The sequence below is a fragment of the Callorhinchus milii genome, unplaced genomic scaffold, assembly GCF_018977255.1.
Source record: "Callorhinchus milii isolate IMCB2004 unplaced genomic scaffold, IMCB_Cmil_1.0 Scaffold20, whole genome shotgun sequence".
In the NCBI taxonomy this organism is placed as follows: Eukaryota; Metazoa; Chordata; class Chondrichthyes; order Chimaeriformes; family Callorhinchidae; genus Callorhinchus; species Callorhinchus milii.
In genome coordinates this window covers 329,823-346,830 of record NW_024704761.1, presented here as the reverse complement: position 1 = coordinate 346,830, position 17,008 = coordinate 329,823, and the positions used below count along the sequence as shown (strand labels likewise).

Here is a 17,008-nt window from a genome sequence, read left to right as displayed (position 1 = left end):
GTATGACCTAGTTAACTCTGAGTTGCAAATGACCTTTCAAGTATTAACAGGACAGCTCTGTGTTGTTATAATCTCTCCGAGAGGAACATGGATGCAAATTGGAACAAGGAGCACTTTTGTCTTGTGGACGTGGAAAAACATTCATATAATTTACATTGAACAATTCTGTGCCCAATTTTGATGCAAGTTTCCTTCCCCTGCAAACCACAACAATACTGTCAGAGAAGCCAAGGCAACAAGACAATAGGCCACATAATCGAGGTTGTTTAGCACCAGATTGTTTGAAAGGGAATTGAGGAGGTGTTTGTGGAGGAATAATATTGAAGCCTTCGGGGAAAGAGAAGTGGAGGAAAGTAGAGCAAGGAATTAGGTTTGAGTTCCTCGTTCCAGTGACGACTCAATGCCCCTAGTGGCCTCCTTATTGTGATGGAATGTATATGATCTTATACTTTGATCGTCCAAATCCCTCTCGAAACAGGTGAAAGAAGCCAAAGTAACGGAGATTAAGATCAACGAGGCACGAGAGCATTATCGGGCGGCTGCTGGCAGAGGATCTTTATTGTACTTCATAATGAACGACCTGAGTAAAATCAACCCAATGTACCAGTTCTCTTTGAAGGTACGCAGATTTGCACCTGTTCCCTGTTAGCAGATGAATTGCTCCAATTGATAAACTTTTTAAAAAAACAAATGTCTTGGATTTCCCACTACCTGTCATTCCCAATACTGCCTCCAAATCGTTCCATCAAACGCCAAGGTTCAGATGTCAAAACCTTTGTGTTGAAAGAGCAATAAATATAAAACTCATACCTTCGGGGCGTGATCAAAGAATCTGTCCCAAAGGATTCCCAGCTTCTGCGCTTCATGTTTTCCCCCCAAAAAAGGCAACTTTTGAAATTAAATTACAAGGGATGGGAGGACGGAATCTAATTTGGGGTTTGACATGTTTATGGGGAAGGAAGTTCTAACTGTTGATGTATTGTCCAATAACATAATTTGCTGATAAATTCCTGTGCTGTTCCCCCTCCAGGCTTTCAGTGTTGTGTTCCAAATGTCTGTTTCAAAGGCAACAGCTGATGAGAACCTGAAGCAGCGAGTGGACAATTTGATCGACAGCCTCACCTTCTCTGTCTTCCAGTACACCATCAGGGGGCTGTTTGAATGTGATAAGCTCACCTACACTGCCCAGCTTGCCTTCCAGGTAAGTGAGGCTGCTCTGCCAGTCTTACACTTCAGGATAGACACTGACGAGGAAGTATGTCTTTAACCAGAGGGAACAGGTTGGTGAGAGTGTGAGATGGTGGAAGTGAGCGGGTGGTTGACAGATACATAACAGCAAAATAATAATCGTTACATTTGATACAGCGCCTATCACATTGGGAGGATGTCTCAAAGCCCTTCACAGGCTTTACCGTAAAGTGTAGTGATTATATTTTGTAGGTGGAGGTGGCAGCCAATTTGCACAAAGCAACTTCCCACAAACTTCCCACAAACAGCCATGGTGTGAGTGACCAATTTTATTTGAGGGATTGTTGGCCAGGACAGTGGGAGAGAGAAATTGCCTTCACTTTTCAAATGCTGTTGTGGGCTCTTTAAATTCCACCTGAGCAGGCAGATGGACCTGGGTTTAACGTCTCATCTGATGGATCTCACCCCCAACACCTGGTAGAGGGTTAGCACAGACTCTGTGTTGGTAGAGGGTTAGCATAGACTCTGTGTCTGGGATCTGTGTCTGGGCAGGCGAGGAGTGGGGAGGAGAGTCCGTAACCCGGGGTGGATGGGAGGATTTCCCGTTTTTTAATAGCAAAGGATGGCTGATGGTAAACAAAGAAATGAAACTGTTTTAGTTCAACCAACTTTGGCCCACTCATGAAAATAAACAGGATATAATAGGAGACATAAAACTGTTCCAAAAGTTGTCCTTCAATGACCATTCAGCTAATTTATATTCAGCATAAACAGCCCAGTTTATGCTGAATTTGCATCAATCATTCTTACCTTGGGAAACATGCAGAACCGTTGATCTATAAAACCACGTTCCACAACATCATCCGTTTGCCGCAATCTCCCTGGTGCTGACAGTCGCCCAGTGCCACCCAGATCTGAGGGCCAGTGGGTGAGATCAGTGTGAAGGCTCTGATTGCATCAGCCTGGCTCAGTTGTTAGAACTCTTGCCTGTGGGTTAGAAGGTTCTGTGTGCGAACTCTATAGGCTGACACTTCACTGTCGTGCTGGGAAGTTCTGTGTTGTTGGAGAGCCAGGCCTTCAGATGAGACATTAAACTGAGGTGATGGCTGCCTGTTCACATTAAAGATAAATATAATCCTTGCGTTTGATATCACGCGTATAATATTGAATGTCTTTAAGCATTTTGCAAAGATTCTGTGAAGTATGGTGACTGCGTATTTGAAGGCACAGAATCCAATGACATTACAGTGTTTGGATAGAGAAGAGATTGGCTCCTGATGTCCTAGCCCACAATCCTCCAGCTAACATGGTCTGCAATGTAGGATCATCTCAAAGAGCTTCAGTGCAGTGCTGGGGCTGACAGAATTGTTGGAGAGGTCATCCATCAGCTGAGACGTAAAACCAAGGTCATGTCTGCTTGTTCACATTAAAGATAAATAATAATAATTCTTGCATTTCAAGCACTTTGAGATATTTCAACATTATATCAAATAGAAGGATTAAGACGTGAAAGGTTATATAAATGTAAATTGGTATTATTGCAGACTTGTAAGGATTATTATTATGGCACTAGAGCGCTCTTATTGAATGTAGCTGAGAATATTTTATAAAATTGCTTGAAAAGTTTAGAGCTTATGTTCTACAAATAGAGCACTCCACCTATCAGACATCATCAAATGTTCAACGCTATTAAATCTTAAACTGCTCCTCTTCCACAGTTGATACTTTTGCCCAAGTTGACCTTCAGAAATATTAGAAGCCTTTAATTCAGCAAAGTTATAATACGTTTTGTACTCGGGGTGGGGGGCGGGGGGGAGGAAATCAGCTGCAAACTGGACTCATTTTAAGTGAAACAGTTTTGCACTACAATGGGAAGATGCTAGGGAGGGGATTGTGGAAGGATGAGATCAAATGAGTTGAAGGGCATTCTTCATCCGAACCTGCCTTGTGATGTTCACTGGCATTGTGCGGTTAGATACATGGAGACGTTTTTAAGCATTTTGGTTAAGTACGTTCTTGGAATGCACGAAAGGAAGCCTCGGCTTGTCTCAGCTTCTAAGCAAGTGGAACGCCTTGATGGCAGCGCTGAATAACATGGAGGCACAGACACCTTCTATTGTCCCGAGCACGTCCATCATTCCCTTTCAATATCACGACTACCCCTAAAAGGCTGTCCGCCTGCTTTTAACACAGAAATTCTTCCTGAATCAAAACGTGCCTCTTTAGCGCTACTTTGGTTGGGTTTTACAAGGCTTCCTTGAAAACAGATGCTCCCTTAGAACATCTACCCTCTATTTATTGTGCAGAGATTCTGAATTATTCGTTGCTTAAAACAGAAGCAGGCTGCAAGGAGACAAACGACAGAACAATTCCGGTAAAAGTGGAGTTTCCCATTGCACTGACCCACATACCTACCAGGTCTTTCTTGTCAGGTTTTGCCCAAACTCCCCAAGTATCATCAATCTACATTTTCGGTCTCTTTTTTATTTTAGCCAACGAGACTTGAAACCGTCTCTAACGCTCAGTAAGCGCTGACAAGGGTTTGAGGCGAGCTTTTTCTCTGCGATTGCATTGTTTATTCTGAATGCTCTGGTTTGGTTTCGGAGTGTTGGTGAAAGTAGGTAGTCACTGAGCCCAGTTGACCAGAGCACAAGCAGCTTATTCCACCATGGGCTTCACCGCTAAAATAAGCAAATGCCCGAAGCTGCCTTGAAAAAATCCTTAAAAGATTTTTGCAACATTAAAGCATAAGATGAATGTCATTTGTTTTGACATTCCTAATTGTATTATGTTTCTGTGACTCCATGGCCTAGCCCTCCAACTCCAACCCACTGCACCAGTGTGCTAGGAAGACGGGCTTGAATGACTGAAGGGGCGGAGAAGGTTAGGATGGGATCTAAGGGAAGTTTTCACTATTCTGAAAGGTTCTAGCGCTCCGGGATGCTACCCCATGTGAAGGGCTCTATATAAATGCAAGTTGTTGTTGTGTTGTAGTAGTGGGAGATTGGTTTCTGTTTTAATGGACATTTCATGGAGAAAGAGGCATGTGTGTACACTGATTCCTCTCTCTCTATCTCACTTCCACTTCACAGATTCTTCTGATCAACAAAGAAATTAACCTAAAGGAGTTAGACTTCCTCCTTCGCTACCCGGCCCAGCCTGGCTTCTGCAGTCCTGTCGACTTCCTCTCCAACCAGTCCTGGGGGGGTGTCAAGGTATATCTTTGCTATAATCAGTGAGAATCACCATTCTTGTCAGCCGATATCTGGCTCTCTCCTCTCCCCTCGTCCCTCTCACCCACTGCACTTTGCTCGTTTGTTGGAATTATTGTGGTGAAAATCAGGTTCCCTCACATGCTGAACAATTTCCTAATTCATCTCCTGTCTCTCATATTCTGATGGGAACTCCTTGGGTGGGGGGGGAAGAAAACAATCTTGAACATAATTGTTTGTAGTCGTGTGACTTTGTGGTATGACAACAATCAGGTGTTCTGCGTCGGTTCAACTAATGTAGTCGCTGGCTTCCTCCTGTAACTACAATGTGCATCATTCTATGCCACGATTTGAAATGAGTGGGAGTTCCTCTCTCGTGGTGTCTTGGTCAACAATCGCCTGATAGAATTGGTCATTCACTTCATAACTGTTTGTGGGATATTGCTGTGCGCAAATCATCCTCAGAATTTGCCAAGAAACTACACAATGGCTATACTTCACTGTAAATGCTGTGAAACACTTTGAGACATCTGAACGATGTGATAAGGCACTACCTCAAATGCAAAGATTATTATTTGTCCAACCTGTACGTTAGATACCTTGAGTTTTGCACTGATAGCACTGATAGTACTGGAGTACTGTAGCTGTGTGATGGAGCTGTGTGCTGGAGTACTGGAGCTGTGTGCTGGAGTACTGGAGCTGTGTGCTGGAGTACTGGAGCTGTGTGCTGGAGTACTGGAGCTGTGTGCTGGAGTACTGGAGCTGTGTGCTGGAGTACTGGAGCTGTGTGCTGGAGTATTGGAGCTGTGTGCTGGAGCTGTGTACTGGAGTACTGGAACTGTGTGATGGAGCTGTGTGCTGGAGTACTGGAGCTGTGTGCTGGAGTACTGGAGCTGTGTGCTGGAGTACTGGAGGACTAAGCTGACAGGGACTAGGTATTTTGACAATGATCTATATGAGCAACTGACAGGTGTTTAGTTTCCTAAGAGATAGAGCATTAGCACCAAACAGCTGCTCAGTGCCATCCCCGTGCCTTCCTGCACAAGAAAGTGATGCCAATAGCTATTTATCTTTGACCAATTTTTCCTTGTTTATTGGCTTCCTGTTATCCAAGTGGTGAAGAGTTATGGAAGCTGTCAGCTCAACACAAGCATAAGCAGCAATGTGAGGTCATGTTCTGAGCATCTTTGGTGAGTGTGTGTGGGTACGTGTGGGTGCGTGTGGGTGTGAGTGGGTCCGTGTGGGTGGGTGTGAGTGCGTGTGGATGGGTGTGAGTGAGTGTGGGTGGGTGGGGGTGGGTACATGTGAGTGCTTGTGGGTGGGCGTGAGTGCGTGTAGGTGCATGTGAGTGCGTGTGGTTGCATGTGGGCGGGTGTGCGTGTGGGTGCGTGTGAATGTGTGTGGGTGCATGTGAGTGCATGTGGGTGGGTGTGTGTGCGTGCGTGTGCTTTCTTCTATGAATGCTTGCCATTCCTTTGCCTCTTATCTCTACTCTAGTGTGTCTCACTCCTGGCTAAATGGGGCACAGCCTAAACCTCGTGATGTGTTTGGTCCCAAAATCTGTGCAAGATAACTGTGCTGACCTCTCAGTGGGTGCTCAGGCTTGGCCATGGGTTTTCATGTGTCAGATATTGCTTTGGGTTCCAATCCTGAATCATGCGTAAAGTTGGGTATTGGGCCAAAGTGTGTTATGTGCATTGGGAGGACTAATTGCCAGTGATCTATGGAGCACATCCTCAACACTTTGCTGATGCTCCTTTGCCGAATCCATCAGAGGTGCAGTGACAATGTACAGCCACAGCCATCGCCTCCCAGTAATTAATCTGTTAGTGCACATTTTCATATTTTTGAAGATCCTTTTAACTAAGGACATCAGTCACAGCCTTCTCATCTCCCAGAGACCATTAAAAGACCGTAACACGAAAGCTTTGCATCTGATATTCCAGCCCTGTCTCGCAGCGGGCGATAGCGCAAACTCTGTCATTTACATTAATTGAATTGCTTTCAATAGTTTGGTGGGGGGTGGGGGGGGGGGCGAGATTACTGTGCATGAAAGATATTAGTTATTTGGAAAGGGAATGTTGAATTCTCGGGGAGATGATTCACTTCTGCAATCCTAGGGAAATCAGACGTGGTTGCCTGGGACCCAAGTGGTGCAACTGTGCTGAGAAAGCAGTTGCTGAGGTCTCTGGGGTTCCATAGGTTTCTGGGATCCCTTTAATGTGAGTATAAAATGCAACTGAATTTTACTTTAGATGAATAAATGGAAAGGAGCCAATTAATATTTGCTGGTGACTGGGAAAAGTTTTGTTGCTGAATGTACAGGCGGAGACCACCTCTCCCCCCCACCCCCCCCCCCCCCACCTCCCGTCTGCACTATATATAAACCTGTGAAGCCCTGACTAGATTCTAACCATCACCTTCAACTCCAACGTGACCTAAGCTGCCTGACTGAGCTGCGCTGGATGGTTTTCAAGCAGCCAGGGGGGATAGCTCTCCAGTGTATCAGTGCTTGTTGTGAGGAAGAGATTAAGTCCCAAGCGAGGCTCCTGACTCCCCCTCCTCACCCGCTGTTTAACCTCAGGCAGTGAGGAATTCATTGCAATAATTCCCTCATTTATCTGGCTGTGTGAAATTATGCATCTGACGGCTAAATGGGCTGGACACCCACACCGCACATCAGTGATAGATAATAGAAACCTGTTCCCGTGCCCCTGATAAATCTTCAGTAATGGGCACATGGGTGGGAGTTACAAGACAATCCACTCTGTTTCGATGTTGTATGTATAACCCATTAACATTCCCAGAACGAACTCCATTTCTGGCTCTAATTCCTCCCTTTGATTTACGTTACCAGGAAGTTATAAATTCCTGGGTAGGGACTCGAGGCCTGCGAGGGAGGTTTACAGTGACAAACACGCAGGCAATCAACACACTTTCTGTTTTAATGTTGCACTTATCAGGAAGGTGAATTGATACTTATAGGGGATTATAATAATAATCATCCTTGCATTTAATATAGCGCCTCAACACATCATTGCGACGTCTCAAAGCACTTCACAGGATATATACTCTAAAGTGTAGTGGCTGTATATTTTGATCTCAACACCACTCAATCAAAAAAAAGTAGTTCAATTTTTGTAAAGTGGGGTATACACACACATAGAAGCATGTGCTGAGAAGTTTATCCTTTGTCATTATGTACATTTTTAACTGAATTGAAAGTCTCACCAAGGGTTGGTGTGGGGGTGGGGATGAGCAGAGGAGTAGAGTAGGAGAAGACAAAAAGTTTGCAGAATCCTAATACTCAGCAAAATGATTTGTCTTCATTTAACCACAAGCCTGGAGCACTTAGTCTTCTGAATAGTTTTTTTTCTGTACAATGATTTGTTTTGTAGAGCAGCTTCAGTAGGAAGGGGATTAACCTCAGTCACCATTCTTGCTGAGACGATGTAGATCAACACAGAAACACGGCTGGAACAGAAAGGAATATCTCAGCTATAGTTCATCGCGTGTATGTCGTTGATCTCCTTAAGTGGCTCTGAAAGACTTAATTCACAAGTGCGATTCCCAATTCAGCCATGGAAACAGGAACAACATTTCCATCTACCTCTCCGCCCTGCAATTCTGCCTTTCACAACACATTCCATTGTCTGGCTGTTTATTGTAATGGTTTCTGATAGCATTAAGTGCTTTTGTGAAATGCATTTGTGTTCTCCTGTATTTTTACCATCTGACGACTAATATCCCTACATGGTAGTGTTTTATATTTGTAGTCTCTATTTCAGCCTTGATTTTTTTGTTGAAAAGTGTACTGTCTACTCTGGTTGGTTTTAATCTGCCATCCCGCTGTGCTGGTGAGAGATGAACCCATTACACGTACTGTGGGGGTAAAAATGGTGAAATGGTGAAAGCACAGATTTGCAACCAGCGTGCAGTGAAGTGGAGTCCCTTAGTTTAGTGGTTAGAGCACTCGCCTCGCAAGCAAAAGGATCCGGATTCGATTCCCGAGCGGGATAAAACCTGAGATAAGTTTCCTTACTCCACGTGCCTCTGTTTACCTGGCAGTAAGAAGGAACCTGGTTGTTAGTCGATTCGCTGATCACTTTCCGGGAGGAATAATCCGTTTTTTTTAATTATAAATAATTTGGTCACTCAATCCACAACTGTTTGTGGGAGCCCGATGTCTACAACTGCCCACAAAATATTCAGTCAATTCACTTTACAGTATATTCTGTGAAGTGCTTTGAGATGGCCCATGGCAGGATAAGGCTCTGTATCAAGTGCAAGGATTATTATTATTATAATGTGATGTCTGACTCTTTGATAGGCGCTGGCATCCATGGAGGAGTTTCGTAACCTGGATCGTGACGTGGAGGGATCTGCCAAACGGTGGAAGAAATTTGTGGAATCAGAGTGTCCGGAGAAAGAGACATTTCCTCAGGAGTGGAAGAGCAAGTCTGCACTTCAGCAGCTGTGTATGATGAGAGCCCTTCGACCTGATCGCATGACCTACGCCATACGGTAAGAACAGCGAGAAGGGGCTGTAATTATTTAGAGTGTTGCAATATTACTTCTGTCTATAATAATATAAGTAGACTAATAACACTCTGCAGCCATAGTCTGTCAGTGAGAGATGGAGTCAATCTTGATTTGAGAGACAATATTTATTGTGTTGTATTTCCTTCGTGCCCTGAAAGACTGTCCATTACAATGTAATCACTGGGTTGCTGCCAAATGATCATGTTTAACTGACGCAGACCATCTGCACGATTTAAAGTGGTGACAAAACCCTCTGTCCTTTCGCAGAGATTTTGTCGAGGAGAAGCTGGGGAGCAAATACGTTGTGGGGCGGTCGTTGGACTTTGCGGTTTCCTTTGAGGAATCGGGACCCGCCACACCCATGTTCTTCATCCTTTCCCCTGGTGTCGATCCCCTGAAGGACGTGGAGAAACACGGTAACGTTTATCTTTATCTTCAATAACGTTCAAGTCGAACGGGAAAAATTTCCCTAATTGTCCATTAGAAATGCAATGCTCATCAGAGAGAGCGAGACTGAACATTGAGTGAGAATCCCAGTCCAGCCAAGTGCAACATTCCCATATATGGAAGCTGATAAACCCAAGGTAGTTAACCACAGCATCTCTGGTTTACAGGTGAAAGGCAACAAGTTTCTATAAGTGTTTCCAAATTGTACTTGATTACCTCTGTTGTGCTAAAGGATAATTAATGTTGTGCTCGCTCAACTGATCATGTTTTATACTCCACAAACCTGTGGGTTCGCAGTTCCATCAATTCTGCTGTGAAGCAAATTGCGTAGTTTTCACATGGAGCTAAATCCGGCCCAAGTGGAGACTAACAGTCACTGAGACTCGGTTAGTAAACTCGTGGCCAATAGCTGATAACATTTCTATTGGTTTTATACAGCCTCGGCTGTCTGCCATCTGAGGACTGTCATTGTTCTCTCCCTGACCTTTAGTGCAGATGAAACTGTGTGTCTGGTTGTGTGTGTGGGGGGGGGGGGGGGGGTTGTGTGTGTGTGTGGGGGGGTGGTTGTGTGTGTGTGTGTCTGGTTGTGTGTGTGGTGGGGGTGTGTGTGTGTGTGTGTGTCTGGTTGTGTGTAGGGGGTTGTGTGTGTGTGGAGGGTTGTGTGTGTGTGTGTGGGGAGGGGGGTGCGGATGGAGCGGTGAGGGTTTGGGGCAGAGATATGTGAAAAGATCAATTTGCATCTTGGCATCAGATCCTGATTTTACTAACGATGGGTTTGGGGGAGGCCATCTCTTCTCTGAACGTTCTAATTTGTAGCTTTAATCCATTCTCCTCCTACCCCACCCTCCCTGCCCTCCACCCCTCCTGATCCCAATTCCCAGCTCAGGTCCAAATCCCTCACTGCCGAGCGCCTTGGGACGTCCTCCCGACGTGAAAGGCGCTGTGCAATGTGATACGTTGCCAGAGGCACTGGAACCTCGCCTCTCCAATGGTTGTGCACAGACAGCATTGGACCCTTAAGACGATAAAATTCACAGAGTATCTTTCCACTTAATGGGTTGTGTGATTTTAGCTCAAAGTTCCAGCAAGACTGGCTTTCTGGATGTGTTCACGGATTAAGTCAGAAAGTAATGAATTTAAAAGACCAATTCAGTTCCATAAAGCCGAGTTTAGCGGCAGGTAACATGGCTAAAGGCAATGTGAAGATTAAACTCCTTGTCAGGGCTACGTGAGCAATAATATATTAATGTGGATTGAGCCTGATAATCTAATAAAAATATATTGCACATTTACCTTTTGTTGATTATTTCGGATCAAATTGAAAGAAAGGCCAACGTAGAATTTCATCTGATATTATTTGCAGCCATAAATGTTGATTCATCGCTTTTTGCGGAAGGGAATTGGACTATAATTCCGTTTGTCTTGATGTCGGATGCTCATGACTGTGTGCTTTCCCCTAAGGCAAAAAGCTGGGTTACACATTCGATCGAGGAAACTTCTACAATGTGTCTCTAGGGCAAGGCCAGGAGGTGGTCGCTGAACAAGCGCTCGATCTGGCTGCTAAAGAAGGTCATTGGGTGATTCTGCAGGTATGTACACGCCAGCAATCTGCTTCACTCAAAGCTTATTACTGGCCATGATACCAGTCAGCCTCTCGGCTGAGGTTTGGATGTAACATCAGTGAAGACTAATGACTGGACCGCGGGATTTCAACAACAATAAGAACAAATTGCATTTATCCAGTGCCTTTCACATCAGAAAAACATCTGAAGAATCCATGATTGCTTGTGGAACGCTGCTGTGCGCAATTGGCTCTCGCGTCTTGCCCACAAAATATACAGTCAATTCACTTTACAGTCTATCCTGTGAAGCGCTTTGAGATGTCTCAACCACATGATAAGGCGCTGTATCAAATGCAAGGATTATTATTATTATCTGTGCAGTTTATTGAGGCAAATGGACCTTGATCACTTTGAGCACAGCTCAACTGAGAGATACGCTTGACTCCACAGACCAATGGAAGTTAATCTCCTCTCTGTGAACGCCACAAGCTTGGTGCCAGTGTGTCACAGCAGAATTTCCAACCATTGGTGTTTCCATGACTTAATATTCCCATCCCAGAGCTTCAGGGTGAAGTAATAAAAATCTTGCAAGATTTTATCTTTGAATGAAGTACTGTCCTGGGGCTGGCCACCCAGCTGATTAGGTTGGGTTTGGTTTGTTCTCTCGGTCCCTCCGTCGCTGTTAAGGTATTAGAATTTGCGAAATCCTTGGGGCCACTCAGCGTTAAATGTATTTGCTCACCACAATATTAACTTAAACCTGAAAAACAACCGCTAAATTATTAATGTTCCAAACCACAAAAGATGACATTCCCTTTGAAGGTAGACTGTTCAGCCGTGACCAGCACAGCAGTGGCCATTATTCCGGCACATTGAAAGCCGATCGGAAGCTTTTAAAACTGAGATTAAGAACAAAAATCCTGTATGTTTCTCACCTAACCCAGTGTGAGTCCTTTCCAGTAGGAAGCTTTTCCATTCATCGCCTGAAAATGCCACTTCAATTATTTCACGATCAACTTAATTTATTCCATGAATGGATTTAATTTTCATGCATCACCGCATCACTGGCTTCCGTGGTTATAATAAATTAAATAACAACCAGCTTCCAGTTCAGCGATGGGTGTTAATCATCTTTTTTCAGTGCCGTTCAAGTAGCCTGTTCGGCATCACTGAGCCATTTAAATGATTTTTGCATCAGAAAAATAGGGCTATTCTCTACCCGCTCTGCACCTCGCCAACTATGGCCTGTCGCTTTCCCAAGACTGTGAAGGTCACAGAGCTGATTTTTTTTATTTCTTGCTCTGCGTCTCTCTCCTCAAGAGAAGGTTAAGCTGTTGTTTAACTGTAATGGGTCTCTCAGGCTTGTGCACTCGTCTATTCATTTTACCCTCAGCATTTTGTACAATCAATCGATGGGTGGTTTGAAAAATATTCTACAATTTGCTCAGAGTCTGTGATTTGTGTCAGCATCCAGTCATTGATTGGGTTCAGTGGGGCACTCGCTCCTGAGAGGAGAGATCTGACAGTTAGAAAGGAAGTGAAGCTGCAATGTTATGAATAGATAAACAGCTCGCAGATTGGCCTTGTGCACTTTGAATAAACCCGTTGACCGTGACAGGAAACGAAGACGAGAGATGGCGTATCTCTGCCTATCGACTGACTCCGCTTAAAATCTTAGGAAAATAGGGACAGAATAAGAGGTGATTTGAAACTGTTTAAGAAGATAAAGGAGTAAGCCGGGCCCCAGAGGAAGTATGTGGAGGAGGGCAATGAGGCTAATCCCTGGTGTTAGAGGGATGGCAGTTTTCCTGAGCAATGGCTTTCGGATTCGATATGCCAACAGGACGAGGTTATAATAAACATGTTATAATAATAATGATAATACTTGCATTTGATATAGCACCTCAGCACGTCATTGAGACGTATCAAAGCGCTTCACAAGAATATATTGTAAAGTGGAGTGACTGTGTATTTTGTGGGCGAAACGCGGCAGCCAATTGCACACAGCAGTGTCCCCACAAACAGTGGTGGAGTCAGTGACCAGATTTCTAGTTTACTTTTTTGGGGTTGCAAAAGTCACTTTTAAAGTGGAGGTTTTACTGTGCGGTCTGGCCAGACTCTCAGTAACAGTTCAATAGTCAGGTTTTATTGACTGATCTTCCACCCCTAAGAACTGATTTTCAGCAGTCGTTTGGTCCGTGATTCAATAGGAAAGGAAAACAGTGATGACGCCGGTTGTTGTAACATCAGGTGGGACTGCATCAATCATTCGTCTCCATCTTCATGCTTGGAAGAGTTAACTGGAATCATTAACGAGCAGAGCTGGCTGCTTGGTCAAGGCCCGGTAATTAGACACCAGTACTCAAAGGGTTAATCTCCTGCGTTAATGTCAAGCTGTTTCTGTAAAGGTATTGGTGCAAATATCACTTATTAGCTGGTAAATACCTTGTCCCATTTGTGTGAGGCAGCATCACTCATGGGGAAATTGACAATTCAAATGTTGATTGATGGAATAAGTGTAGAGTCATACACTAGTCTGTCGGGTCTCAGCGATGCCTGAAGGTATCATGTCTGTAGCTGTCATTTTATGATCCATCAATTGCAGAGAAACACTGGGTCACTTACATAAAGCTTCAACTTCATTCTGCACATTTGACCTGAACTAGAAGCATCGTTGCACATTTGTTCCCATTAGGTAGATCCAAGCACAAAGCATCCACCAATTATCCATAGCGTTTCTTAAAGTTGGGCTTTGTTGAAAACAATGGTCAAGTCACCTGCAGAAAGCTGTGTGAGTTTGGTCCCAGCACCAACACGGGAGCTCTCACTTGTCCATTTTACGTTCAGTATCTGGCATCACACGCCTGCGTTGAAGCTTCTCAGTTCCAATCACGATAATCCCTGTGTTTGATGACAACACTTACAACCTGGAGAATGTGTCTCACTCAGAGAGCTTCACAAAATGTTTCCATGAAGTGTAGCGATTGTCTACTTATTAAAAAATGTAAATAATAAATAATTTGGTCACTCAATCCACGCTTGTTTTTGGGAACGCTGGTGTGAGCAATTGGCTGCCACATTTCGCCCACAAAATATACAGTCAATTCACTTTACAGTGTATTCTGTGAGGCGCTTTCAGACGTCTTGAAGATGTGATAAGGTGCTGTGTCAAATGCAAGGATTATTATTGTTATTATTTAGCGTGAGTCAGAAAACCTTCCATGTTGCTAAGTACTGTGTTGATTTGTAATGTTGTTGATGTTTATTATGTGCAGAATATTCACCTAGTGGCCAAATGGCTGAGTACGTTGGAGAGGAAGTTGGAGCAGGACAGTGACGGGAGCCACCAGAACTTCCGGGTCTTCATCAGTGCGGAGCCGGCCAGCTCAGCTGAAAGCCACATCATCCCTCAGGGCATCTTGGAAAACTCCATCAAAATCACCAATGAACCTCCGACAGGAATGCACGCAAACCTACACAAGGCTCTGGATAACTTCAACCAGGTATTGGGTGGTGTCCTGCCAGCTCCCTAGTACGGTGTAGCACTGCAGGTACCCAAATGGGCACAGGTCTGCTTCATGTACCCCGCTCGTATCATTCTGTGAAGCGCTTTGAGACGTCCAGAAGATGTAAAAAATGCAATATCAAATTTGAGTATTATTATTATTGTTATTATTATTATTGGAATACTGGGAACCCATGATGACAACAGGGATTTGTTTCCATCAGAACCAATGACTAAGCTTGCGTTCTTCAGCCTTGAAAAGCCTGTCTTAGAAGGAACCTTATCAGTGTATATAAAATGCTAAAGGCAACAGTGAAAATAAATGGTTTCAGATACAGCAAACCAGGCAGGGTAGGAGGAGCACAGGTTCAGAACGTTAGGACAGACACCTAAGAGTATTTTACACAGAAAGTAATGAACACAGCAAAAAGGTTACCAGAAAGGGTTGTTCAGTCCAAGATATTTCAGAAACAACTTGATGCTGTAATGGGATTATGGTGAGGTCAGTACTGTTGAACGAAGAGATCGAAGGGGCCAAAGGTTCTTCTTCCTCTCTCTATACGGAACCTGAAGGATGTAAGTCACTGTGAGAAGTTAAAGCCTCAATGAAGAAGAAAGTTTTCTTGATGACTGATGGAAACCCTGTAAAATGCCTTACCCTTTGACACTCTGCAGGACACGTTGGAGATGTGTGCCCGGGAGAATGAATTCAAGAGCATCCTCTTCGCTCTCTGCTATTTTCACGCGGTTGTGGCTGAGAGACGCAAGTTTGGGCCTCAAGGTTGGAACCGATCCTACCCCTTCAACACTGGGGACCTGACCATCTCTGTCTACGTTCTCTATAACTACCTGGAGGCCAATGCAAAGGTAATTAAACCTGAAGGTTAATAAGTCAATCAGATTGAAGGTCTCTCTCTCTGCTCTCTGTCGCACGACCAAGAGAGGTTGAACTGATGAGCGGGACATTGCTGTGGAGGGGTGGAGCAGGTGGGACAACAACAAAACACAAATAACATTTGTATAGCACCTTTCACGTCAGGAGGACATCCCAAGGCCCTGAAACCCAAGGGATGACATGTATCCAGGTGAGGTGGCCTAAATGGTATGGATGGTATAAGAGCAACTCAGTTGTAATTTTCTCTGAAAAGTTTGGCAATAAAGAAGCACAATTTATGTCTCAACCATTACTGGAGTTCAGGAAAAACCTTTATTTTTATATAGAGTGAGGACATGAACCTTCCTCTATTGCCTTTTGTTCTGCAAATAGTGTCTGATTTTGGCTGTCGCTGACCCTAACATAGCCTCCAGACTACACTAGACTACGGTTACGCACAGCTCTTTTTCAATCGAGTGCATTAAATCAACTGCTCACTGCCGGAGGGAAAGGAATTGCAGCACTTTTCATATTGCATTTGTAGCCGAGTTCAGCAATAACGGCACATCGGATGAAATCTGCTGGAATGTTCACAATTCACAGAGAAATCAAGCCTGCTATGTTATGCTCCGAGGTAGAAACGTAACCCTGCAATTGAGAGATAAACACCATTCTGCATGAATGCATTAGAAGATTGAACAAATGGTTTCATTACGACTTAACCTGTTTCAATTTCCCACCACCACTCCCTCTCTTCCCTCCATGACTGAGGATCCCTGTTAAGACCTAAACCAGGAGTAAAGAGCTGCTTACAAAATAATAATCCCACAAACTTCCTTCTTAAACCAGAAATGGTGGATCATTTATTTGCCTTCATTCCTTGTCAGGCCTTTTCACGGGTTGAATTTGTATGAAATCCTATTTTAAATTGCCTGTGAGATTGTGTGAGAAGGAATGTTAAACAAAATTAGATCACTGCAGGGACTTTATCCTGTCTAAAGCGATATATAAATCCCAGAGTTACAACCGTGAATGAATGAACATGGACCATGTGCCTGCCTCATTCAGGGCTCCTAGTCGGCAAAAGCTGATCATCTGGTCACCTGAAAGTCTCTGGGAGATTGCAGAGTCATGTAGTGTGTTGGTTAGCGTGCTCGCCTCGCAAGTGAGAAGACGCTCAATTCACTTTACAGTAAAATTGTGTGAAGCGCTTTGAGATGTCTCAAAGACACGATAAGGCGTTGTATCAAATGCAAGGATTATTATTATATTATTGTTGGCCAGGCCATTAGGAGATATTGTATTCTCTTGTTCAATCGTGCCGTGGGATCTTTAACGCGCAGTCACTACACTTTATTGGGAGTGGCATTTCAATGCAACAAGGTGATATAAAATCACAAGTTTTTCTTTATTACCGACATACTGTTGTCATTTCAGGTCCCCTATGACGACTTGCGCTATCTGTTTGGCGAGATTATGTACGGAGGACACATCACAGACGACTGGGACAGAAGGCTCTGCAGAACCTACTTGGAGGAGTTCATTAAGTCAGAGATAATGGAAGGGGAACTGTTACTTGCGCCTGGATTTCCTCTTCCAACTAACTTAGACTACAATGCGTACCACCAGGTAAGCAGTGATGCCAGGACACTTGCTTGTTAATGTAGATTTGTTCTTC

General features: G+C 44.1%; 1 protein-coding gene across 5 annotated transcripts in view; it reads left to right on the top strand.

Annotated features, from left to right (window-relative positions):
- Positions 1-17,008, top strand: part of LOC103175703 (dynein axonemal heavy chain 9) — an 89,113-nt gene that overhangs the window by 63,297 nt on the left and 8,808 nt on the right. For all 5 annotated transcript variants that reach the window (XM_042342289.1, XM_042342285.1, XM_042342288.1 and 2 more), the window contains exons 57-65: positions 479-619; positions 1,031-1,201; positions 4,281-4,403; positions 8,731-8,924; positions 9,210-9,358; positions 10,851-10,978; positions 14,227-14,454; positions 15,132-15,323; positions 16,768-16,959. In XM_042342289.1, coding sequence (XP_042198223.1) covers positions 479-619; positions 1,031-1,201; positions 4,281-4,403; positions 8,731-8,924; positions 9,210-9,358; positions 10,851-10,978; positions 14,227-14,454; positions 15,132-15,323; positions 16,768-16,959 — 1,518 coding nt within the window. The remainder of the gene's footprint in view (positions 1-478; positions 620-1,030; positions 1,202-4,280; positions 4,404-8,730; positions 8,925-9,209; positions 9,359-10,850; positions 10,979-14,226; positions 14,455-15,131; positions 15,324-16,767; positions 16,960-17,008) is intronic.